Source organism: Diabrotica virgifera, chromosome 4, assembly GCF_917563875.1.
Source record: "Diabrotica virgifera virgifera chromosome 4, PGI_DIABVI_V3a".
Taxonomy (NCBI): domain Eukaryota; kingdom Metazoa; phylum Arthropoda; class Insecta; order Coleoptera; family Chrysomelidae; genus Diabrotica; species Diabrotica virgifera.
In genome coordinates this window covers 31,056,891-31,084,078 of record NC_065446.1, presented here as the reverse complement: position 1 = coordinate 31,084,078, position 27,188 = coordinate 31,056,891, and the positions used below count along the sequence as shown (strand labels likewise).

General features: G+C 33.8%; 1 protein-coding gene and 1 long non-coding RNA gene across 2 annotated transcripts in view; both read right to left on the bottom strand.

Moving 5' to 3' along the window:
• Positions 1-5,126: 5,126 nt before the first annotated feature.
• Positions 5,127-27,188, bottom strand: part of LOC126882977 (uncharacterized) — a 41,810-nt gene continuing 19,748 nt past the window's right edge. The window contains exons 3-5 of the mRNA XM_050648115.1: positions 24,395-24,717; positions 10,863-11,170; positions 5,127-5,642 (exon numbers count right to left, since the gene is read on the bottom strand). Of these exons, the coding sequence (XP_050504072.1) occupies positions 5,462-5,642; positions 10,863-11,170; positions 24,395-24,717 (812 nt within the window). The 3' untranslated portion in view covers positions 5,127-5,461. The remainder of the gene's footprint in view (positions 5,643-10,862; positions 11,171-24,394; positions 24,718-27,188) is intronic.
• On the bottom strand, positions 18,525-19,122 carry LOC126882979 (uncharacterized). The gene is made up of 2 exons (XR_007697444.1): positions 18,800-19,122; positions 18,525-18,741 (listed from the first exon to the last, which is right to left on the bottom strand). It is a non-coding gene; the product is annotated as an uncharacterized LOC126882979 (long non-coding RNA).

The following is a 27,188-nucleotide window of genomic DNA, read 5'->3' as shown; positions in this document are numbered from 1 at the left end:
AAGGAATCGAACTAGTTCTTTACTTAAGCGAAAAATATCAATAAACCTTATATCTGTTAAACCAAATTGGTCACGTCTATCTCGAAGGAGCCCGCTTTCCTCTCGCGTTAACCGTAGATGGTTTCTTCGCGAGTTTTCCATAATATAGAACAAATTGCACCGGCAACATTTTTATTAAAATATAATAAAAATATAGTTATTCAAGGAAATAATTCAATCAAACTTGTGATTATAAGCCAATAAGGTTATATAAATACGTCATGTAACTGCTAGTTACTCTTCTTCTTTCTTTACTTCTTCTTTTTTTTACTCCCTGCACGTATATTTGCAATGTTGCCGTAATTATTTATTCATAAGTCGTTTAAACTCGTATATTATCGTATGCCGCTATGATAACGAAGCGAAAGCGAAAACTAACCTTATAGAATATTAACATAAATCAACTTCGCTATCGTTTAGCTTAGCTTTCGCGATAATAACGAAAATTATAGAATTCGTCTACTGTACCGCCATTCTTTATTATATTACGAATACGTGTGCCAAATATCTCGAAAAAATATTCAAAATTACAGCCGCAACCTTGGAACGCGTTTTGGCTACCTGTTGATCGCTACTGTATCACCTTAAGACAAGAGTATGTTGAATAATAAAATATTGTAATTTTTAAATTGTCTTGGCTTCTAGTTTTACCCGTGCTGTAGAGTATAGAAAGGGATAATTCTTACCGCGCCCTTGCAGTACGCCTCTGGTAATAGCAAGAGAATTATTTTTCACTATAATTTGTGTTTAAACGACTTAAACTCAGGGCGCATCTGTAAAAATATTAGTACATTTGGACGTTGAGAGGTGACTTTTTTGCAGAAATTGCTTGGAAATAACTCATGTAATAATAATTGAGTTATCCTCCCAGTCAAAAAGGTCCGAAACATTGTTTAAATAATCAAATTGTCAAAAAATGAAGGAAAAATTCGATTTTTTTCTTCGTTTATTGATTATAACTTTAAAAGTATTCATTTCCGAAAAAAGTTGCACTGGCATAAAAGTTGAGTAATTAAATTTCCTACAATATAGCATTGGTTAAAATTTTTTTAAATTATCACCTTTGTTGCAAAATAGCAATAATTGCGAAAAAAACACAAAAAAAACAAGTATTCGCATTTTACGTTTTTCAACCATTTATGCTACAATTAGGACCTTCATATTTCACCCAGAAAAACTTTATGATATAATAAAACAATACTGTAAATTTTATTAAGATTGGTTTAACAGATTTTACAATCCAGTTTTCGCAAAAAAATGCATTTTTTCAAAATGTTGCAGGACTGAAAATAGAGCAGACAGCAAGCTATTTTTTTTACATATAGAAGAATACTGTACCTTTCATTTGCATTTTGCAAAATTAAAATCGGTTAACTACCACGGCGTCAGAATTTTTTTTAAATAAACATTAATTTTTGGTGCTACGCGCAGGACAGCGGATACGTTTGCTCTGATTGGGCATTCCAATGACTTTTGATAATGATTGATGAATTTTAATTTTTAGTACATTTCGATATAAATAAATAAATTTGTTTATTGCAAAATAAAAACACATACTCTGTCCTTTGAAATAATACTTTTTTTAGCAAAAAGTTTCTTTGTTCATATATTTTAACTTAAGAGAATAAAAATTTATTATTTTTAAACATATGCATAAAATAAACATTATTATTTAAACAATATTTCACAAACAATTATCAAATTAGTTTGATTTTTGTGGAATTATAATATTAAAATACAACAAAATATAGAGTAAGAAAATAATATATTAGATAAACATTGGTAGCCGCAATATTCGATAATTTTTGACAGGTCATTGGAATGCCCAATCAGAGCAAACGTATCCGCTGTCCTGTGCGTAGCACACAATATTAGTGTTTATTTAAAAAAATTCCTGACGCCGTGGTAGTTAACCGATTTTAATTTTGCAAATTGCAAATGAAAGGTACGGTACTCTTCTATATGCAAAAAAAATCAATTTGCTACGTGCTTTATTTTCAGTCCTGCAACATTTTGAAAAAATGCATTTTTTTGCAAAAGCTGGATTGCAAAATTTATTTTGCAAAATCTATTGAACCGATGTTAACAAAATTTACAGTATTGTTTTAATATATCATAAAGTTTTTCTGGGTGAAATATGAAGGTCCTAACGGTAGCAGAAATGGTTGAAAAACGTAAAATGCGAATACTTGTTTTTTTTATGTTTTTTTTCGCAATTATTGCTATTTTGCAACAAGGGTGACAATTTTTAAAATTTTTAACCAATCCTATACTGCGGGAAATTTAATTGCGCAACTTTTATCTCAGTGCAACTTTTCTCGGAAATGAATACTTTTAAAGTTATAATCAAATAACGAAGAAAAAAATCGAATTTCTCCTTCATTTTTTGACATTTTGATTATTTAACCGGTTCCGGACCTTTTTGAGCGGGAGGATAACTCAATTATTATTATATGAGTTAATTCCAAGCAATTTCTGCAAAAAATATGAGTCACCTCTCAAAGTCCATCTCAAAACAGATGCGCCCCGGACTATACATATTACTTAGGAGATAGTGAAGTAGTGGTCAAAAGATATTTTTTAATCTTTTTCTTCGAGTGCCCTGTCCGCTGCGAACGTTGGCTATGACCATTCTTATTTTGCTTACGGAACTTCTGACACTTCGACTGATACGAACCCGAAATATTTCTATAGATTTTGGAGTCAAGAGTATCTCTTATTGCCCCTCCCTCGCCTACTGTCTATTTTTCCCTGGATAATCAATTAAAGTAGGCTGTAATAATCGTGTTTCAATATGTGGCATAGATATTCAACTTCTCTTCGTTTAATTGTGCTGACGATTTCTTTTTTTTTTTCAATTCTGTGTTGGTGACGTGTTTGGTCCAGAATATATGAAGAATACGTCAGTTCACCTATCTGTCAGCGCTCTCTTGGATATTCGCATCTCTTCAATAGTTTTAGTAATAGTCATAGTCATAAAGTACTAATAGTTTGTTTACGTAATTTTATAACAAATCATCATACCTTGATATAAAAATGTACAGTTAAAATAATTACACATATTAATGTAACATATAAATTTGTTTGTTTCAGGATATAATTTTTACCTATTTTCTTCTAGACAGGGGGTAGAAATAATGCGTCAAAGTATGACATATTCATTATTATCGAATAATTTTTAAATTGAACACCCTATATATTATTTTATAACTAGATGAACCTTATTTCGCTCATACAATACTCTCTCTATAACGAACAAGTGTTATTACGAGGTTTCGCTTATAACGAGGTACATTAGGTGTCCCCTGAAATTCTTATTGAACTATAACCATCTCTATAACGAGGGGAAATGAGATCGAAGAACATGTTTCTTTACCTGTTTTTCATGCGGTGCATATGTGCCTAGAATATGTGTGCTTATCGAGGCCAGTGATATAATAAACTCAACCGCCTTTCAAGTTCGTCCTATTTATCCACCGATTCTATTTCAAAAGCGCAATTGAAACAATATTTAGCATCTTATATTGCTCGGAATGGCTTTACTAAAGGAAGTTAGGCCCGGTTTCACCAACAGATCTTAAGCTTAAGTCGAGAATATCATAAGAATTAATATAATATAATTATAATATATTACAATAAGAATACCATAATATAATAATATATATAATTGATAATAAGGTAAGAATCTAAAATTATGGTGCAACGTAAGTGATACTCAAGGAGGCCCTATCTAGAAGTAGAGCTTAGCTAAGCTGGAGCTTAAGATCTGTTGGTGCAACCAGGCATTAATGTCTTAGAAAACTACATATTCATATGTATCTACGATATTATTGTTAGGGAGTATACTGTACTTCCAATGTAAGTACCCTATTTCAAAAGTTATGGAGAATTGAGAATTATATAGAAAATTATTTTCATTTCAAGGCCGTCAAAATATATACAGAAGAAGCTGACATGAATTTTTTGCAGGAACTGTTTTGATATTTATTCAGTTTTACGAAGAGGTGCTTTTTTATTATTCTTCTTCTTTTACGCCGTCTGCTTTCGAAGATTGGCGATCCAAATGGCAATTGTAGCTTTGGAAACTGCTGCACATAAAATTTCTGCGGATGAAAGGGTCAAACCTGGACTCAGGTCTTTCAGCCACGAATTCTGGCATCTTCCTACTGATCTTTTGCCCTGTACTTTACCTTCCAATATGATTTGAAGTAATTCATATCTTTCACCTCTCAACACACGACCTAGGTATTGTATTTTTTTTATTATTCTTAGTATAGAATTATCAGCATAATTATGTCGGTTTATCTTGATTCCACCTTGGACCTCGCCCAATGCTTCTCTGAATATAGACTCCGAATACAGATTAAATAATAGCAGTGATAAGACGCAACCCTGTCGCACTCCTCGTCGGATTTGTATATCATCGGATATTGTGTGCTCTATTTCAATTGTTGCCCTTTGGTGCCTGGTGCAGGGGTTTATTATTAAAACAATTTAATCATGTACAATAAAGCGAGTGTCAGAGCCATCTCCACTTCTCAAGATAATATGCTGTTGTACATTTTGCAATGATTGAAGTAGTATATATGTCTCTTTTTAAGGTAACACTAGCTGCTTTTGTACTTCTCTTTTCGATGTTTTTTGCTTATAACATTCATTTGTAGATGAACTGATGATGTTTACTGAGCAGTAAACGAAACGTCTTCAATAAACAAATAAAGTAGCCGAAGTCTTTGTCTTATTTTCTCCACCTATCTGACCGAAAGACCCTACACTCACGAGTGCTCCTTTTTTATATAATATACATATGTATAATATAACGTTGAACTGAGAATGACTTTCCTGTGCAATAAACCATAATTTTTTAATACCCCGGACAATGTTATAAAACCTTATATTGGACGTATGAGCGAAATGAGCCTAATCTCACTGTGAAACACTATACAGGGTGTAATCTTGAGGAACATATATTTGGTTCACTCTGGTAATATGTTGATAGCCTGTAGAGTTTATAATGTGAAGTGTAGAGTTGTCTATAATTTTTGTAAGTATCGTTTTGTGATATGTTTTATAAATAAACGAATATATCGCACTATTGCCACACTCTGTATTTGTCTTTGCAGCATACTCTCATAGTTATTGAATGATCACAACTCAAGATATTGAGCAACGACCCTGAACTCTCGGTAGAACACAAGTAGTTAAGTAGCATATTCTTTGATATGCTACCAGTTACAATGTATGTATTAGTTGATTATGTTCACCACTTACAGATTAGTAAACATCACTCACAAAACCCAAATATTATCATATTGATTAAAATATTATTTCGAGAAAAACTCCACAAACAAAACAGTAAAATATAAACAAAAAGCGAACGGCGACGACGTTAAACATAGTAATCGTCGCCGTCGTCCAAACCTCAAGACAATTGCACCTTTCGACAATTACACAGCCATTTTATGATTCGTGCGTTCCTTTCTACGATCGATGGGGGATCTCCTGATCTGTAAGCAGAAGGGCAATATTCTACGTTATCGATGGGCCTGCTTGAGTCAACGGTCGATACGTCCGAGAAGAAAACTGGACTATCAGTCGAATCACTGAAAAACAAAATGTTTTATGTATGTTACTTCGATTAAAATATTGCGTTAATATCAAAATGATCCTTCATATCCTTATAAAATCTTAATGCGACAAGTCACGCAGTATGTCGGTGCGGTTTCGATATGTAGACATTGAATGCCGTTTAATAAACGTCATTTTGTTATGTAATATCTTTTTTATAACAGCTCCAGAATAACTGAATCGAATTAGCCAATTTCGATTTTAAAACATTTGTAGAAGTGCAAGGACGGTTTAAAAGGTGAGAAAATGTGAAGAAATTGTAAAGAAAATATTAAAAACAACAATGTTATTGTCAAATACACATAGTTATATTATACTCCTTTAGATTTACGTCACTAACCCTTTGCACTCGTATACAGGGTGTTAGTAAATAAGTATGAAAAATTTTAAGGGCTAATTCTACATAAAAAATTAATACCAGTTTGCTCTATAAACATATGTCCGCAAATGCTTAGTTTCGGAGATACGGGGTGTTGAAATTTTTATTTCAAACTGCCAATTTATTTATTGCTCTAAGACCAGTTGAGCTATGAAAATGAAATTTGGTGAGTTTTAGGAGGTAGTTAATACACATTTTATGACATACAACTAAGAATTTTGTATTCATCATTGGCGCGCCTACGGGCAATAGTCTGAATTATTTTAAAGAAAATAATAGTACGCCACTGAGATATTTCGAATAAGAAATTATTTTTAAATTCCACGTCTAATTTATGATAAAAAACCTTTCTTGCATTTTTTCATATGATGCACCGTTTTTATGCAGAAAAATAAAACATCTTGGCGCATATTTTTCATTTCTTAATACATCATCAAGAACTATCCAATATAATAATACTAAACTAGAACAATTACAGAAAATATTACTAATACCATGTCAACTAGGTGCAAAGCTGCAAGAAATGTTTAAAATGATCTCCTTTACAGGTAACAGAAGAATTTTATATTCATCATTGGCGCGCGTACGGGTAATGGGCTGAATTTTTAGAAGAAAAAAATAGTACGCCACTGAGATATGTCAAACTAAAAATCATTTTTGAATTCCTCGTTCAATTGACGACAAAAAATCTTTCCTGCCTTTTTTTAATATGCGGCGCCGTTTTTATGCAAAAAAAATAAACATCTTAACGTTTACAAAGTATTTGAACTAAGTTTCTATGCATATGGAAACTACCTCAAATACTTGGTAAGCGTTAAGATGTTTTATTTTTTTTTGTATAAAGACGGCGCCTCGTATGAAAAAAAAAGGAAAGAAAGATTTTTTGTCGTAAATTGAACGAGGAATTCAAAAATGATTTTTACTTTGACATATCTCAGTGGCGTACTATTTTTTTTTTTTAAAATTCAGACCATTACCCGTACGCGCGCCAATGATGAATATAAAATTCTTCTTTTATCTGTAAAGGAGATCATTTTAAATATTTCTTGCAGCTTTGCACCTAGTTGAAATCTTATTAGTAATATTTTCTGTTATTGTTCTAGTTTAGTATTATTATATTGGATAGTTCTTGATGATGTATTAAGCAATGAAAAATACGCGCCAAAATGTTTTATTTTTCTGCATAAAAACGGTGCATCACATGAAAAAAAGGCAAGAAAGGTTTTTCGTCATAAATTAGACGTGGAATTTAAAAATAATTTTTAATTCGAAATATTTCAGTGGCGTACTATTTTTTTCTTTAAAAAAATTCAGACCATTGCCTGTAGGCGCGCCAATGATGAATACAAAATTCTAAATTGTATGTCAAAAAATTCGTAATAACTACCTCCTAAAACTCACCAAATTTCATTTTCATAGCTCAACTGGTCTTAGAGCAATAAATAAATTGGCAGTTTGAAATAAAAATTTCAACACCCCGTATCTCCGAAACTAAGCATTTGCGGACATATGTTTATAGAGTAAACTGGTATTAATTTTTCATGTAGAATTAGCCCTTAAAATTTTTCATACTTATTTACTAACACCCTGTATATTTTCTATTGTGATGACACTCTACTCGGATTATTATTTTTTTGCACGATTGATCATTTTTGACTGTTTACCGTGACAGATTGTACGTCAGTAGGTGACATTTACTAGCAACTCGACGGTAAGTAATTCACTTACCGTCGAGTTAAAAAATCTCTTAATTTTAATTTATTTTTTGAAAGAATAAAGAAAACTAACGAATTATTTATTAATATTGAAACTTATGGTACAATTTGTTCAATTATTTAATGAAATCCCACTTGTTTGGGCTGTGGTTTCACTTCTAACAGAAACTCCTGCAGAATCGCATACATCAGTAGTATTACTAGTATTAGAATAATTGCGGAACACCCTTCTTCCCAAGCCCGTTCAATTTCTTCAAATTCACTTTCGCTCATATTTTAATTTATAATAATCAAAATTGTACTTAAAATTATTGACAACTAAATAAAAACTCAATTCTCCATTGTTGTTATGCACCCTAGTTACTACCTAACAACCAAAGTATCTATCTTGATAAAATGAATGAAACTAGTCAATATGACGAAAATATTTAATTTTATAATTTATAATGGTATCAATCGTGCAAAAAACGTTATAAGCATGTCGAACGTTAAGGGTAACCGATCTCAGACAATAATTGGAGTCGTCGCTCCGCTCCTCCTCCAAACAATTGTCTTCGATCGGTATAAAACCCTTACCGTTCTCCATACTTAATATACTATATCTTCGTATCTGTCTACTCGGAATTTCTTTTTATAGGGGATTTTTTTTAAAATGCGTTAAAATTGCGAAGTAGATACACTTATAGTCCAAGAGCTAGGAGCGCATTTTGCTCGTGCTAAGTAATAGCTTTGTTCCAGCAGAATGTTGAACTGATTCAGAATCGTACTGAGCGTGCGCTTTACATAAAACGCGTTCCAGCAACGAGAAATTTACACGGTTTTATGTAAAGCGCACGCTCAGTACGATCATGAATCAGTTCAAAATTCTGCTGGAACAAAGCTAATATGGACAAACTATACGGGGATATGTTGAAGTTGTGTACATGACTTTCCCCTACGGGTGGAAACCAGAGTTGGGGACAAGGGTAGTTATAAGGGGTCAAATTCGCGGTTTTTATTATTTTTTCTGTGACGTTCGTGATCGAGATAGTGCACCAAAATTTGGTAATAAGTAGATCATGACGTAATAAGGCAAAATCTCCAGGGGCGGAAACCAGAGCAGGGGACAAGGTTAGTTATAAGGGGTCAAAATCGCGGTTTTTATTATTTTTTTGTGACGCTCATGATCGAGATAGTGCACAAAAATTTGGTAATAAGTAGATCATGACGAAACTAAGCAAAATCTCCAGGGGCTGAAGGCTGCATGGGGGTCAAAAGGGTGGTGGGTGAATATAACAATTATTATAAGGGTTTTTTTGTGATTTTCGTGATTAAGGTAGTGCACCAAAATTTGGGAATAAGTAGATCAGGACGTAACTAAGCAAAAGCTCCAGGGGCGAAAACCAGAGTGGGGGACGAGGGTAGTCATAAGGTGTCAAAGTCACGGTTTTTATAATTTTTTTTGTGACGTCCCTGATTGAGATAGTGTAATAAAACTTGGTAATAATAGATCATGATGTAACTAAGCAAAATCTCCAAGGGCGTAACGCTGCGTGGGAGACAAACGGGTATGGGGGGGGGGGGTAAATATAAAAATTCTAAGGTTTTTTTGTGACGTGCGTGATCGAGGTAATGCACCAAAATTTGGGAATAAGTAGATCATGACGTAACTATGTAAAATCTTCAGGGCTAAAGTCTGCGTGGGGTACAAAATGGGTGGTAGGCGGGGTAAATATAAAAATTCGTAACGTTTTTTGTTACGTTTGTAGAGTGTAATCACAATTTATGTTTGCATAAGTTACAGGAGTGCAAAGAGTTAGGGGATGATAGACAGACAAACCCGCTGTAAGTATCTATAAAACATGGTATGCCGCCTATACGGCGACATACGAGTGCAACGGTAAAACGCATCTTGCCACCGCTACGGCGACATACGAATGCAAAGGGCTAAATGTTTTTATGATATCTCATCGGTGATGTGACAATACCTCCTATCTGTTTTTCATGAGTTTTGTAAGTAAACTTTATTAACTTTATAAACTTTTTTTAGGGCCACCTCCTGTTTTCATATAATTTTTGACTTGTTTTGTATTAAATTCAACTATCTATTTACTACAAAACATGTCAATACTTAACATATGAAAACAGGAGATAACCCTAAAAATGGTTTTTTAGGGTCATCTAAAAAAACAGATAGGAGGTACAGCTGGTTCCTAAAAAAACTGATACGATTGATTACTTTGAGCAGTGTATTTGATTGGTCTGACATTATATTATATTTTTTATGACAGACAAATAATAAAATAAACAAACAAACAACAAACAACTGATTACATATATTAATTCATATATTAAAATAATATAAATATCAACATCATATTAAAAGGATTCTCTTCTAATCTCTCAAAAAGCGTGTACTTCATGAGCAGTAGATATTTTTGGTCTTCCAGAACCTTGCTTTCTTTCGAAAGTTTCTTGTTCTCTCCATCTTTTATTTATCTTAAAAACAGTTGTTCTGCTTACGTTAAAATGATTCGCTACGGTAGATAGTGACCAACCATCTTCTAATTTCGTTACAATTCTTGCTTTTAGTTCTTTGCTAGCATGTGGAGCCATTTTTTGAGGTTGAACAAAATAAGTTAACTGACAAATTTTAAGATTTGGCAGTGACAGTATGTAAATAATAAGTATTTGTCATTCAAAATACACTGCTCAATTTTTTACAAAATACGCTTTAAGAGTCGTATCAGCTTTTTTTTGAACCAGCTGTACAACACCGACGATATGGCTGTTATCACGACATACGGAAATTGATTAAAAGTAGCATTTTTGAATGAACTGATTCGACTTCAGCAGCTCTGGACGAATGTAAACGCCTTATTCAATTACTTAATTTGCCTCAAAATCTGGCATACATAAGTTTGAATTTTAAATGTCTTGTTGATGATGTAAAAAAAACAAAAGTTGACGTAATGTCAATAGATAGCCATTCAAAAATAAGGACAGAGTCAAAAGAGGACTTGGAGCATTGAGGGAAATCAGTGTACCAAATAAATTAAGAAAAATAAACACCTAATACTCTAGCAGTAATAAATTAAACAACGAAAATGTTTTTACTGTACCTGCGGTTCAACATTTCTTCGTAGGTATCTCCAGAAAGTCCCAGATGTTCGAAGAAGTGCTGAAGTTGTGGGGGTTCGGAAGATCTTCGGTAGCGATCGCTGATATCCGATTTCGACCTTAAGATAGGCCGATCTCGTTTGTAACGCAAACATTTTTGACGTTTGAAAGTAGCTGGTGGTTGGGGTAGTCCGGGGGACAATTGGGAAGGATATGCATGTCGTGCCGCTCTACATTCTGCTTCTTGGCAACAATAGTACGAGCTACCGCCGCTGTGCTGCGTGCTTGAACCGGAATCACGTCGGACTTCCTATGAGGAATGTTTTAATTAGAAAAACTAGCATAATAACAATCACACAAAGTAAGGTGTGTGAATTCTACGATATTTTGTATTATCTACTATATTTATTAGGAACGAACTACAATTTTCATTGAAAGTATCCTTATATTTGACGTTAATATACACACAGCGGCAAAATTAACGGAACGCCTTAAAAATGGGACATGTTAGATGTAAAAATTCCTCAAGAAAAAAGTTTTCCTGTAGTTGGCTGTATACCATGTAATACAAAAAACAGTAAATCCTTTATAAAAGGTATATTTAAAATCCCTAAAAAGGGCTACATCACAATCAGAACTAGTTTTCGACTGGTTTACCAGTCATCATCAGTGCTTACCTAAAATGAATATAACCTGATAAAATAATGCAAAAATTGAAATTTTGACTAGGGTTAAAAAGCTATCGGTTATACTCACGTGAAGTTTACATGCATGGTGGTTAGCATGTAAACTTCACGTGAGTATAACCGACAGCTTTTTAACCCTAGTCAAAATTTCAATATTTGCATTATTTTATCAGGTTATATTCATTTTAGGTAAGCACTGATGATGACTGGTAAACCAGTCGAAAACTAGTTCTGATTGTGATGTAGCCTTTTTAAGGGATTTTAAATAATATACCTTTTATAAAGGATTAAATGTTAGATGTCTCGACTTTACTAAACCTATTGTCCGATTTGAGTGATTTTTTTAGTAGGTTATAACCTTATTATTTAAGAAAATCGATGTAATGATATTGTTGCTATATATAGTGAAACCTCGATAAGTCGACCCCCGATAACCCGGAAGCCCGGCTAACCCGGACCGATTTTCATCAGACAAACATTTCAACAATAAAAGTGTATGTATTATGTTAAAACATTTTATCTGTAGTCTAGCCTCTTCTGGAATGTCTTAAAAATGACCATAATATATTTGAGAGATAATGGGTATTTGTGTAATTTGAACTATACGATAGTAAAAATGACTCATGGCACACGGCGGCGACGGCAGAGCGATGTTTATTACCTCGGGCTATCGCAAACAACAGGCACTTGTTATTCCTTTATTTATTTCCAACTGTCTTTTAAAAAATTATTTTTTAAACAATGGTCTTTTAAACAATGAAAGAGCCGCTGTTCTAAAATAACATAACATTGTTCCGATGGCAGACGAAATTGACACAACCGAAACTGAATGAATTTTTTTACCTAGAAATGAACAATACTCTATACTGTCTATATTATACTCTATACAACTATAGGTAAGTTAGATGTGTACTGTGCATTGTTTGCATATACAGGGTCTAACAAAAATACAGGTCATAAATTAAATCACCTATTCTAGGACTAAAAATAGTTCGAATGAACCTAACTTACCTTAGTAAAAATATGCACATAAAAAAAGTTACAGCCCTTTGAAGTTACAAGATGAAAATCGATTTTTTCGAATATATCGAAAACTATTAGATATTTTTTATTGAAAATGGACATGTGGCATTGTTATGGCAGAAATATCTTAAAGAAAAATTATAGTGAAATTTGTGCACCCCATAAAAATTTTATGGGGGTTTTGTTCCCTTAAACCTCCCAAACTTTTGTGTACGTTCCAATTAAATTATTATTGTGATGCCATTAGTTAAATTCAATATTTTTAAAACTTTTTTGGCTCTTAGTATTTTTTCTACAAGGCAGTTTTTATCGAGTTGCGGCTTCTTTTCTAATATGTTTACATAAATATTTTATGGGGGTTTTATTCCTTTAAACCCCCCAAATGGTTGTGTACGTTCCAATTAAACTATTACTCCGATACCATTAGTTAAACACAGTGTTTTTAAAACTTTTTTGGTTCTTTGTATTTTTTCGATAAGGCACCTTTTATCGAGATGTGGCTTCTTTTTTAATATGGTTCAAAATATACCTAAAAATGTAAATCATAAATTTTTCCTATTACTATAAAGTCTCCATAATCTTTTAGCCATATACAAATATGTGGTGGATTTGACAAATATGCAAAATATCTCGATAAAAACTGACTTTTCGAAAAAGTACTAGGAGGCAAAATTTTTTTAAAACATTGTGTTTAATTAATGGTACTACAATAATCATTAAATTGGAACGTACACAAAAGTTGGGGGGGGGGGGGGGTTTAAAGGAACAAAACCCCCAAAAAATTTTTTATGGGGTGTCTAAATTTCACTATAATTTCTTCTTAAGATACTACTACCATAAGAATGCCACATGTTCATCTTCAATAAAAAATCTCCAATAGTTTTCGAAATATTGGAAAAAATCGATTTTCATTTTGTAACTTCAAAGGGCTGTAACTTTTTTTATGTGCACATTTGTACTAAGGTAAGTTAGGTTCAATCGAACTATTTTTGGTCCCAGAATATGTGATTAAATTTATGACCTGTATTTTTGTTACACCCTGTATATTTCATGTTATTTTAATTATAACGGACTTTATCTATGAGTATACCGTATTTTATTAATTTTTACCATGCTCTCCGGCTAACCCGGATCGGCCGCAGTCCCGATTAATCCGAGTTATCGAGGTTCCACTGTAGATAAATGTCATTTTGTACCGGGTGTAACAATCATACTGTGTTTTTTTCTTAAAGTTCGGAACAGCCTGTGGAATATTCTAGCATATATAAAATATTGAAATTAAAACTCAATTGTAGCCTTAGGCTTTCTTAACATTTTGTTTTTTAATTAATTCGCTTATGTTCGATAATAAAAGAGACATGTACTTTTATATTACAAACGAGGTATGCTATTTGGTCTTGATCAATATCATTCCAAATCTCGAGAGCTACTGTTTCTACCTTTTGTAAGATTCTAGGAGGTGGCAAACGCTGTCGTATTCTTCTGCGAATTATTTCACAGAAATATTCGATCGTTTAAGATCTGGACTATGCGAAGTCTTAAGTCCGAAGATTTACCTTGTTGTAAACCTTGAAGTTGTAAACATTCGATAACAGTGTGTGAACGTGAGTTCTTGCGTTATCGTGCATTAGCAAAAAAATGTTACCAATATAAGAAGCCGATAGCATGGTAGCTAAGTCCTTCGCTATGTAAGATTACTGCTTGAACACACTCATCGTGGGTTTAATTCCTTGTAGCGCGTTCCATTTCCACCAAACAAGAAAATACGGACTTAATTGAAACTTTAAATAATAAATCCACTAATTTTCACAACAAACCAGACACTTTTTGACTGTCAACAATTTGACATCTACCAAATTGTTAATTTCTCATAGCCTACTTTAGGCTTGTCTATTAAACTAAGCAGAAAATCAGGATTTATTGATGAAAAACATGGCTAGTTGTTAACGTACCTAACTTTTTTATTATCCAACATAAGCAAATGAATCAAAAAAGAAAATGTTAATAAAGCCTAGGACATTGAGTTATAAATTCAATACTTTAGGTATATGTATGTGCTAGAATATTCCACAGGGTGTTCCGAACTTTAATTTTGAATTAAATTAATTGACACAAAAAGAAGAATATATGCAATTTATTTAACTCAAAATACATTCTACTACTGACAGAAAACAGAAAAATATGTTTATTTGATAAATAGACATTGTTTGTTGCTTAAATTCAATATTCAACCTACCAAGAGGCAGATGGGTGGCAACTTGAACAGTGGAATTAAGCGAAAAGCAATGTTTATTTATCAAAAAACATTTTTTTTTTCTGTTTTGTGACAGCAGTAGAATGTATTTTGAATTAAATAAATTACATACATTCTTCTTTTTGTCTCAATTAATTTAAATAATAGTACATTATATACCGCGGGACTGAAGTAGTACATTTAATCCTGAAGGTAAAGTTTATGGCCCGACCGCAGGGAGGGCCATAATTTACCTGAAGGATTAAATGTACTTCAGTCGCAAGGTATATACGATACTTTTCGTACTTCCGGTATGATTTTATTAATTATTTCAATAATTTCAATCAGTTTTTTCTCTCTTCAACTCATTTAATAAACTGTCTTTAAAATAAGTTACCATAGTAACATTGCGTTGTGACAGTTATAATTTAGAAACATTGTCATTACTAGTGTCATTGTAAAGAAACATTGTTATTGATAATTATTGGTATCATGAGTGAAGAAGGTGTATCTGATATTGATAAAAGAGCAGCCGAAGTAGGTGAAGAATTGTTACCACCGAAATCTAGAAAACTATACGAGCAGCAGTACGATGCTTTTAAAAAGTGGTGCCGCTTAAAAAATGTGAGACAACCTACTGAAAATGCGCTGTTAGTCTACTTCGATGATAAATCAAAAGCGGTTTGTGCCTCAACTCTCTGGGCACATTACTCAATGCTGAAATCGGTTATTAACATTAGAGAAGATATTGATATAAGTAAATTTCCAAAATTATTAGCTTTTTTGAAGAGAAGAAATGAGGGATTTAAGCCAAAGAAGTCAAGAATTCTCACGTCTGAGCAGGTAGATCAGTTCTTACGGGAGGCTCCGGATGATAAATATTTAATGCTTAAGGTAAATTTGGAAATTTGTTTATATTCAGAAATTTTAAGAAATCAATTTTTTTGTAGGTTGCACTTATTTTGGGCGTTGCGGGAGCTTGTCGTGGAAAAGAGTTGGTTGATTTAGAAATCGACGATGTGAGAGATTTGGGCGATTCCTTCCTAATTGCGATTAGAAACACCAAAAATAAAATTGACCGAAATTTTGTGATCAAAAATTCAGAAAACAGTGCCATCAGTTTTGTGGCGATATTTCGGAAATATGTGGCATTGCGAAAGACAGGGACAACTCATTCAAAATTTTTTGTTCAATACATCAACAAAGAATGTACTACGCGAGTAGTAGGAAAAAACATGTTTGGTACAATTCCACGGCAAATAGCAGCTTTCTTGAAATTAGAAAATGCGACGTCTTATACGGGACATTGTTTTAGACGCACATCTGCGTCTTTGTTAGCTGATTCGGGAGCAACAATAGACGTGCTGAAGAGACATGGAGGATGGAAATCCTCCAACGTGGCCGAGGGATATATTGAATCGTCTATTAAAAATAAACAAAAAATTTCAGATAAAATATTTGGTCAAGTCGCCGATTCGTCCACTATAGTTATGCCACAGTCCTCATTCTCGCTTCCTGTTTCCGCAGGATCTTCGAAACAAACACCAGTTCAATATGAAAAGGACCTATCTGTTACTCGTCAGTTACCTGCTGCATTAACCCAGGAAAGACTGGTCAATATGACGAACTGTCACAATATTAATTTGAATATTAACGTTAATTACCATTCTAATTAATTATATTTTTCAATAAAATATCCCTTAAATTCGTTTGTTTGTGATTTAATCGTTCCGGGAGTTTCGTCAATATTTAATCCCGGAGGGATTAAATGTGACACTTTAGTACCTGTCACAAGGGAGTGAAGTTGTCACTTTAGGCCCGGAAGTACGAAAAATATTTTTTTCTTGGACACCTTGTACCACAGAATAACTAACCACACAGAAGCGAATCTTACTGTCGTTTCCATTGATCTTGTGGGGACCGAAATATTTGACCTTGTGCACCAGTTACAGAATAGAACTTGATGTTCTAAGGAATAGACCATTCCAAATGATGTGATATTTTTGACAAGTAGTTATTAATTAAATATGAAATATGAAAGTTAACTATAAAATATAAAATAAATCATAATAAGTATAAAATTTAACTAAAAACAACTGTCACTGTCAGTCGCAAAAGTGAGGTTGCACCAGTTACGTGACGCATGAGCATGAAATTTATGTTACCGTTTTCGGCCTGAGTTTCGCTTCTGTATGGTTAGTTATTCTGTGCTTGTACAAATAATTATGTTAATGTTTATATTACTAAATAGAGAATTGAATAACCTTTCAAATGACCTAGCACACCACCCCTATCCCCTATTTAAAAATAAGGGGTAGGGGAAGTGAAAGGAAGGGGGTTGACAAATGACAGATGTATGTACCGTAAAAATGTGTCCCCTTCGATCAACAATCGACCGTTTTCGTCATTTCCTTAAAATCTAATAAATACTGCCAAATATCGAGGTGCACTTCCTTTGGCCCACACTCTATATATCAAATTATTTTAGTTAAATCGAATTAAGCCTAGCTGAGGTAAAAAGAACAATCAAAACTCTAAAGAACAAAAAACCAGAAGACCCCGGCGGAATACCAAATGAATTGATAAAAACGGATCGGAAAAGCTATTCCGCATGGTATACAAAATATTTGAGAGAGATGTACAATAAATATATTATACACGGCTCACTAAAATAATTAGTTACGCCCCTGTACTACTGATTACTTAAAATTCAAGTAGTATTTATGTAACCTTTCTGGAAACTCCAGGTTATTGTTGAGACTCGCATTTGAACCCCTCGCCGGGGCAGATCGTCAAAAGCTTCCTAACGAGAATCATCTCTAATCTATCGACGCTCCCGCTATTCGTAAAAAGGCCGCATTTTACCGGCTTTTTTGCTATCGTTTTATACCGCTCAGATAACTCAATTTGCTCAGTATTATCGACGATGATTTATTTAGCGTATTAGTGAGTGCCTTACAAATGAACCAAATGGATTATGGAATTCAATCAGAGCTCTGATGTGACACGTCATCAAGGAATAAAACTGTGAGTACTCTACATATATGTGAACATAACTTATTAGTCGTGATACTGTATGCATTTTGAACCATATACCTCTCGTAGCAAATATTCTTTGTGCCATTTATGCAGATAATACTTTAAATCACATTTGAAAAATCGTTATCTACTCTTAACCAGCTTACCTATGGAAATATACTCTATAACCGTACAATAAGTACAGGTTATCATTGTTGAGAATACTTTACGTATTGCCTTAACAAGAGACTTACCAGCAGAATGGACTCAAGCATATATGACATCATTATACAGTATGTCCCTGTAAGTTGTATCCATATGGAAAACTTTTTTATTATTAATTTTTCGAAAAAAAGTTATTCTTTATAAAAAGCTCTGCATGGTCCAAAACCTAAGATTCAACCATCAGATATCAAATTTTATGAATATTATACGAGGTATGTCAAAAAGTTTGAATTTCACTCAAGAGTAAAGTAGCTTTATTTTTCACAATATTGAAAATTGCTATTAGGTGTTTTCGTGGAGCACATCCTGAATGTATTCTGAACTTAACCCGGATACAAATATATGCGCAAGCGTGTCTCCGAATATATTCTGAATTTGTTTCTGCACGAACAATTTCCGGATGTTTTTTGGGTTGCCTATGCCAATTGCCTAACCTTATTCTTTTATCTTTATCTACGCTAGGACAAACAACACTCCAAAACAGGAAAAGTAATTTTACATAATATTGTGGAAATGAGATCTTTCATACTTATTTGCCAAATCTACAGCTAAGTCTCTACTTAATCTAAAATTCTGTATAAATTGTTGGTTATTAAATTGTTGCACAGTTTCCTCAAAAAAATTTGCATTTTTTGGAACATTTAAAAGTCCTACAATCTCTTCCAAATCTTCATCACTTGAACTGAGGTTCATCATCTAAAAAGTTTTTAAAAATAAGAAACTGAAATACATAATACAATTTAAAAAACCTTACCTTTTACAACATTTGTATGATAACACAACAATTCAAAATTTTAAACTTGTTAGGTTAGAAATACAATCTCGAATCTCTTAACAAAATAAATAAATTCGTCAAATCAACTTCTGCACATGTGCGGACAATAAATCCTCTCTTTAATCCCAGAACTTGTTGAACGCATTCCGAATACGTTCAGGACAAGTTGTTGCGCTCCGCGAACAGAGAACTTTTTATTCAGAGGAGGATTTTTCAACACCGCGAACAGCCAAAATTCTAATGCGCAAGCGTTCTTCCTCTGAACACGTTCAGGACGTGCTCCACGAAAACACCTATTATGAAAAGTTGTTTGGAATTAAAAACTATATTCTAATATGCAATTACATCGTTCTAATTGAAAAAAATTTTTTTTTTGAAAAATAATGGATAACTAACATTATTTTCAGTTATTTCAATTCTGATAACTGTTTTATTATTAACTTTACGAAAAAAAAAGTGATTCCTAATAAAAAGTTCTGCATGGTCTAAAACTTAAGGCTATGGGTACATAATTCGCAAATATTTTACGTGTATCCCTACTTTTTCTGTCTTTACACGGCAAATTACGTGTAGTAAAATTCACACTGGTGTGGATATGTAAACACTACTAGAATGTCATTCTCACAAACCATACATACTCATAGACGTTTCACGTAAATTGTCAAGGTCAAGACAGCAAATTAGTTACCATTCCAATCAAGAGATGTCGCTGTCAGTCAATTCTCTTGTCATATTTAACAACTGACAGTTGACAATTAAATTAATTTTTATTTACTTTTTATTTTACAGTTTGTGGCTTAATTATTTTATTATAGTGGTGTTACGTTTTTAATTAGATTTAATCACAATTTTAATCAAGTGTATTAACCTCCTCTCCATTTTTATGAGTAGAATTTTTAGTTTACATTGATCATCCCGTGTTGTGTTTCTCCACATTAAAAAAAAACAATATAATAGATCCTGAAACAGTTTATTCCAATAGGCAAGTGTGTCATCAACATTTCGGACCTATATATTTTTGGAAGTTTGTAAAAGATTATAAGGTATTTATCTAACTAAACAATCATCATACAAGATTCTTTCAAAAATTTTCATTTAAGTCGATACACATCAGTGCTTTCACGTGACACATAGCAGTAGTGTTTAGCATTTTAAAAACAAATTGGAATATTTGAAGTTTTCAGTAAAATATGGAATAAAACATTGAACTGTCTTTCTGTTGTTTTAATTTCCTGCGAAATTTCATCACAAATCCCGCAAAATTTATAATTTGAAATGCTCACGTAACTAAAATTTGTCATTTTAGTTCCCATTCCAATCAAGAGATGGCGTTAATTCGATCCGAAAGATTAACATGGTCGTGAAACGTCTATAAGTATGTATGGTTTGTGGTCATTCTACTTGAAAATGTCATAATTAATTTAAAGAGATGGCTTTTGAATGTTCTTGGATAACTGTTATTTTTATAATTGCAAATTATTAATTCAGTTAATAAATGTGATAATTTTTTCACTAACTATGTTTTCAGTGATTGTAATAATTTATTTGTACAACAAAAACTAATAATCAATCGAGAAAAGAGGAAAAGTGTTAAAGTGATTTTTTAATAATATGTTGTTATTTTGGAACGCTTACAATTTTGAACATCTCTAACAACAAAATACTTGGATCACAGGATATATCTGATGTATTCTCTGCTTGGATCTTCCACAAATAATACACAATAAATAACTTTTTATTAGGTTCACGTCTTAAATCAATTATTTATCAAATACACTATATATCAATAATATTTAATCAATTTCTCAAAATATTCCCGATGCAATGTCAAATATTTAAAATTGTCACTGATTGTCAGTGTCTGACTGACAATATATGCTGACAATATTATATTCGGTTGAGTGCGTTGTAAGACAAAGACAGATTTGGAAAATATTACCACGGCATTGTGTTCATTTTTTTCAAATCCTGAAAAAACCAATAAATATTTTTGAAAAATTTAAACGCAGAATGAAAGACTAAATTATTACCGAGGGCCGAAAGTCCCTTAGAATAAATAAAAAGTTTATTTTGAATGAGATATTTGAAATTAAAAATCACACTAAATTTTCTCTTAGTTTTTTCACCCCTGTAACTTATTAAAATAAACATTATAGAAGTTCTCAGGGACTTTCGGCCCTCGCTAATAACGTAATCTTTCATTCTGCGTTTAAATTTTTCAAAAATACTTATTAGTTTTCTCAGGATTTGAAAAAAATGAATCCCCATTTGAATAGCATTGCAGCCGAAAATACGTACCGATCCTCTTAAAATACAACCATCTTATATCAAATTTTATACGAGGTATGTCAAAAAAGATAAATTTAGATCAAACGTAAAGTACCTTTATAGTTCAGAATAATTCAATCAGAAGGATGTAATTACATTCTAAAACAGTTTTTAATTCCAAACAACTTTTCATAATAGCAATTTTCAATATTGTGAAAAATAAAGCTACTTTACTCTTGAGTGAAATTCAAACTTTTTGACATACCTCGTATAATATTCATAAAATTTGATATTTGATGATTGAACCTTAGGTTTTGGAACATGCAGAGCTTTTTATAAAGAATAACTTTTTTTCGTAAAATTAATAATAAAAAAGTTTCCATATGGATACAACTTACAGGGACATACTGTATAAGAAAGAAAAAATAGAAAAAACTGCGAAAACTATCGAGAAATCAGCATTATATCTACTATAGGCAGACTGTATGGAAAGACCATAAAGGAAAAATTAGAAATATATACACAAGATAAAATCGGAGAAGACCAGGCAGGATTCACAGCGGGGAAAGCATGCTTGGATCACATTTATACGATCGAACAACTAATAGAAAAAAGAATGGCCAAAAATAGATCCGTCCATCTGGATTTTGTAGATCGTAAGAAGGCGTATGACTCGATACCTAGAACCAAGCTATGGGAGGCAATGACAGACATCGAAGTCCCACGAAGATTAATAACAGCAGTAAAAGCACTCTACAAGAATAACAGAGCTATCTAAATGGAATATGCAGTCCATTTAAGAGGTTTCACCCCTATTCAGCGGTCCCCATAAGCACGGTCTCAATAGAGCGGTCCCCGTTTCAGCGGTACCCCGATTCAGCGGTGCCCGATTCAGCGGTCCCCAATAGAGCGGTCTCAATAAGAAAATAATAATATGACAATGATAAGTAATTAGTTTTATTGTAGGATATTATTTTAACCTATTCTTGTTTGAAAATATACAGGTAATATCTAAGTATATGGTATATACCCCAGTTAATAGGGAAAAAAATTCATCGATTTCAGGTAAAAATGTTCTACAGGGTTTTCAAAGTTTTAAACGTTAGATGAGGGATAACTGATGATAATTCCGTGAAGACGTACAGCTGTTTTTGCTTTTTTTTAAACAATTGCAAAGAATGAAAAAAGCAGTTTTTTGACTATAAAACGTTTCTTGTACATTTTAGAGAAAAATGTTTCAAATAAATGTAGATCTTAAAAAGTTCTTTAATTTGGTGGTAAGCATATTGTAATATATAAACAATTGACCGAGATAATTGCAAAAAACCCTCATTTTTGCAGTAAATTATAAATATTAATAACTTTATTTTTTGCACAATGACGTTAAATTTAATGACTTTAAATTATGTCAATTAATGAGTTATTTAAGTGTGCTAAATTTCAACCAGATCGACCAAATAATTTATAAGTTATTCAATTTGTTTATCCCAGAGAGCAATTGTTTGTACAACTGTTCTTGCCCTACAGTGACTCTGTGAGATATTTAGCAGATCGCAGTCGATTATTTGAGACTTTAATTTTAAGACGTATTAAAAAAATTTTAACATTTTATTGAAATTGTTATTAAAAAAACTGTTTGAAAAAGACCTGACTTTTTAGCTCATAAACAATTAGAATAACTTAGATATTTTTTACGTTCCGTGCTTGTATGTAGGCTCAATGAAAAGCTGATGAAAAAATGCGTATAAAAAAAGAAAAAATAATTTTATATGTTCATTTTTTATTGTTAAAACTACTGTCCCCAAGAGGGTCCTGTTTTTACTCATTTTCCTGAACGATGCCTCTCAAACGGCATGCTGCAGAACCAAACGCCGCTGAAACGGGTCGGTGGAATCGAGAACCGCCGAAACGGGGACTGCTGAAATGGGTACCGCTGAACCGGGGACTGCTGAAAAGGGTCGGTGGAATCGAGAACCGCTGAAACGGGGACTGTTAAAATGGGGTCTTACCATTTAAGACGACAAAGGGACTACAACAGGTCTGCTCCGCATCCCCTACCCTGTTCAAAATATTCCTGGAAAAAACCCTGTAACCATGGAAAACAAAGTGCGAAGGAATGGGTATACCAGTAAGGAACAAATATCTATATAGCCTAAGTTTTGCTGACTACCAAATTGTGATCGCACAAGACGAAAATGACCTCAGTTTTAATATGAGGAAACATGTAACAGAAATATACAAAGACTGTGATGGAAATAAACCTAATGAAAAATCAGAGGAACAGATAAGTACGAGGGTTGTTTTCTTTTCAACCTCCGTTTGTCCATAAAAAATTCCCGTGAAGCGTTTCGCCATTGCGGTGCGCAGTGGGCGACAGCGCATCTCCCCCGCTACACTCTACATTAATCCCGACTTCCAGGTATCAGTCTGTACTGTGCTACACACGAAACAACATGGCCGCGACAATTAGTTTTCCCGCCAAGTGTGAATTACGCGTTGTCATTCGCTTTTTGCAGGCAGAAGGCAATAGTGCAGCTGCAATTCATCGAAGGATGTGTGAAGTGTACGGAGAAGGGTTTATGAGTGATGGAGTTGTGCGTGAATGGTGCCGAAAATTCAAAGAAGGACGAAATGATGTGCATGACGAAGGGGGTCAAGGTCGCAATTCTGTCGTTACAGATGAGCTTGTTCAACGGGTTGATGAAGCGGTGAGAAACAACCGTCGCTTCACTTTAACATCGTTGGCAATGGAATTTCCACAAGTTTCATTTGACACACACACTTGACACATCCTTGATGTGTCAACTGAAAGCGAATGACAGCGCGTAATTCACACTTGGCGGGAGAACTAATTGTCGCGGCAATGTTGTTTCGTGTGTAGCACAGTACAGACTGATGCCTGGAAGTCGGGATTAATGTAGAGTGTAGCGGGGGAGATGCGCTGTCGCCCACTGCGCACCACAATGGCGAAACGCTTCACGGGAATTTTTTATGGACAAACGGAGGTTGAAAAAAATGACCCTCGTATAAGTGTTTAGGTTTTATAATATCAAACAAAGGAACAACTGAGGAAGATATAAAAAATAGACTAGGACAAACAAGAGACTGCATACGAAAATTGAACCCGATACAGTGGGATAAGAACATCAGCATAAAACCAAGGAAGGGGATATCTACAGAAAGGGGACTGGCAAGACATAAAGACTTGGAGAGAACGGTTGAGTGAAGGAATACAGTGAAAACTGTGGAAATCCTTAGTATATTATTTTAGTATATTGAAATTATTCACAAGAATTAATACACAACCTGTCGAGGTGGCGGTGGTGGTTCACTTCTTTGAGTATAATGTCCACTCGATCCTCCGCTATCCCTATTCGATAGACTTTTGTTGCTACTTTTATTCGAGCTGGGTTCGCGGCAGTGCAAATCGGGAAGGCTTTTGTGACATCGCTGTGCGTACTCTGCAGGGGGACTAAGAGGCGCCATCTGGTCAACTCGCAATTCTTCAGCACTGTCACACACAAGTAATTGACGTAACCGATTTTGTAATAAATCGGTATTCGCTGTTGAATGTAAAGAACGGCGATGCGTTAGTGGAGGAAGAGATCTTGATGGAGAAACAGCCATATCTAAAACAGATTAAATATTAAGAAACAAATATATTTCAATATACACTTCTCCAAGAAATTAACGAACCACCTTAAAAATGGGTCATTTTTGATGTCTCGAATTTCCTAAACAGTTGTCCGATTTAAGTGATTTTTTAATATGTTATAGCCTTATTCTTTAACAATATCGCCGTAATAATATTGTTGCTAGACAGGTAAATCGTCATTGTATACTGGGTGTACCAATCAAACTGTGATTTTCAAAGTTCGTGTGACCCTGTGGAATAGTCTAGGATTTATGAAATACTTAAGTTAAAACTCAACTGTAGTCTCATGTTTTCTTAACATTCTGTTTTTTTATTCAATCGCTGATGTTGGATTTAAGTTATACTAAATTTACAATCAAGATGCAGTAGAAATAAACAAACCAAGACACGTTAAATGCTACTAGGAGCACTCCCGAATCATAATTTACAATGTATAAACTTTGGAAATCATGATTTGGGATTTACAATGTATCATCATCATCATTCTCTTTGCCTTATCCCTATGCGGGGTCGGCTTCCCTAATTGCATTTCTCCACACAATTCTATCTTGGATCATATCAAAGTTAATCCCCTTTACCAACATGTCCTGCCTTATCGTCTCCCCCAGGTCTTCTTTGGTCTTCCTCTCCTACTCCTTCCAGGAATCTGCACTTCAGCTATTCTTCGTATTGGGTGATTAACGTCTCGACGTTGAACATGACCAAAATATACTTCCCCTAATATACTCATTTCTAATTATATCCTTATTTGTCACTCCACTCACCCATCTAAGCATTCTCATTTCCGCCACATGCATTCGTTGTTCCTCTTTCTTTTTCACTGCCCAGCATTCAGTTCCGGACATCATAGCCGGTCTTAGGGCTGTTTTATAGAATTTTCCCTTCAGCTTCATTGGAATTTTTCTGTTACACAACACACCACTCGCTCCTTTCTACTTCATTCATCCAGTCCTAACTCTACTGCATGCATCTCCATCTATTTCTCCATTACTCTGTAATACCGATCCTAGGTACTTAAAACTATTGCTTTTCACAATCATTTCACCATCCAAAGATACCATTTTATTTGTAGTAACTCCATCTTTAAATGAACATTCCAAATATTCTGTTTTTGTCTTACTAAGTTTAAAATCTTTTTCCTCCAGAGCTTGTCTCCACTGTTCCAGTTTTTGTTCTAAGTCACTTTCACTATTTCCTATTAACACTACATCATCAGCATACATTAGGCACCATGGAATGCTACCCTGTAGTTTCGCTGTTATCTGGTCCAAAACTAATGAGAATAAATAAGCACTAAGCACCGAGCCTTGGTGCAATCCTACTTTCACCTGAAATTTATCAGTCTCTCCCACACCTGTCCTAACACAAGCCGTTACTCCCTCATACATATCTCTCACAATCTTTACATATTCGCCAGGGACTCCTTTCTAATTGAGTGCCCACCACATAATCTCTCGAGGAACTCTATCATATGCTTTTTCAAGATCAATGAATACCATATGAGCGTTGGTCTCTTTATTCCTGTATTTTTCCACCAGTTGCCTTACAATGAAAATTGCATCTGTTGTTGATCTGCCCTGCATAAAGCCAAATTGATTATTGGATATTTCGGTTTCTTCACGTATCCGTCTGTCAATTACTCTCTCCCATATTTTCATGGTGTGGCTAAGTAGTTTTATAGCCCTGTAGTTTGTACATTGTTGTATGTCTCTCTTGTTTTTGTAGACACGTACTAATATACTGCTTCTCCATTCGTCTGGCATTTGTCCAACTTCCATAATTCTAAAATGAATAACCATTTTCAATTTCGTTGCATCACGAAACTACAGCCGCATCATTATTCCAGTTCAATCAGAGAGTGCAGCAAGCACCTCTACCGGTTTCGAAACTTATTAGTCTCTCATCAAAAGGCACATATGCTGCTCTCTCTGACCCAACTAGGACAAACCCCGGCGTGCAGTCACGGATTGCAACGAAACGAAATGGCAGGGATGCCCTAGCGGCAACTGCTATCAAAAAACTAAGTTTTCAATCTAATAGTACATAAAACAACATCAAAAAATGTCATTCTACATCCTACCAGACTGAAAACAATGGGAACCTTCTCTGGTAACACCTCCGAGGCTTCTTCAATTTGCAAGCCATAACGGATGCTGAGACTAAGGAAGATGAGGGAATTTTACAATTTATAATTCACGTCCCGTTACGGAATTATCACGGAATTATTATTCACGTTATTATCACGGAATAATGATGCGGCTGTAGTTTCGTGATGCAACGAAATTGAAAATGGTTATTCATTTTTGATTTATGTTTACTCCCATTGGAGTACGAAGGGAACCATTCTCGTTGGAACTTTACCGCGCTGAGCAGATGGGACGTGAATTATAAATTGTAAAATTCCCTCATCTTCCTTAGTCTCAGCATCCGTTATGGCTTGCAAAT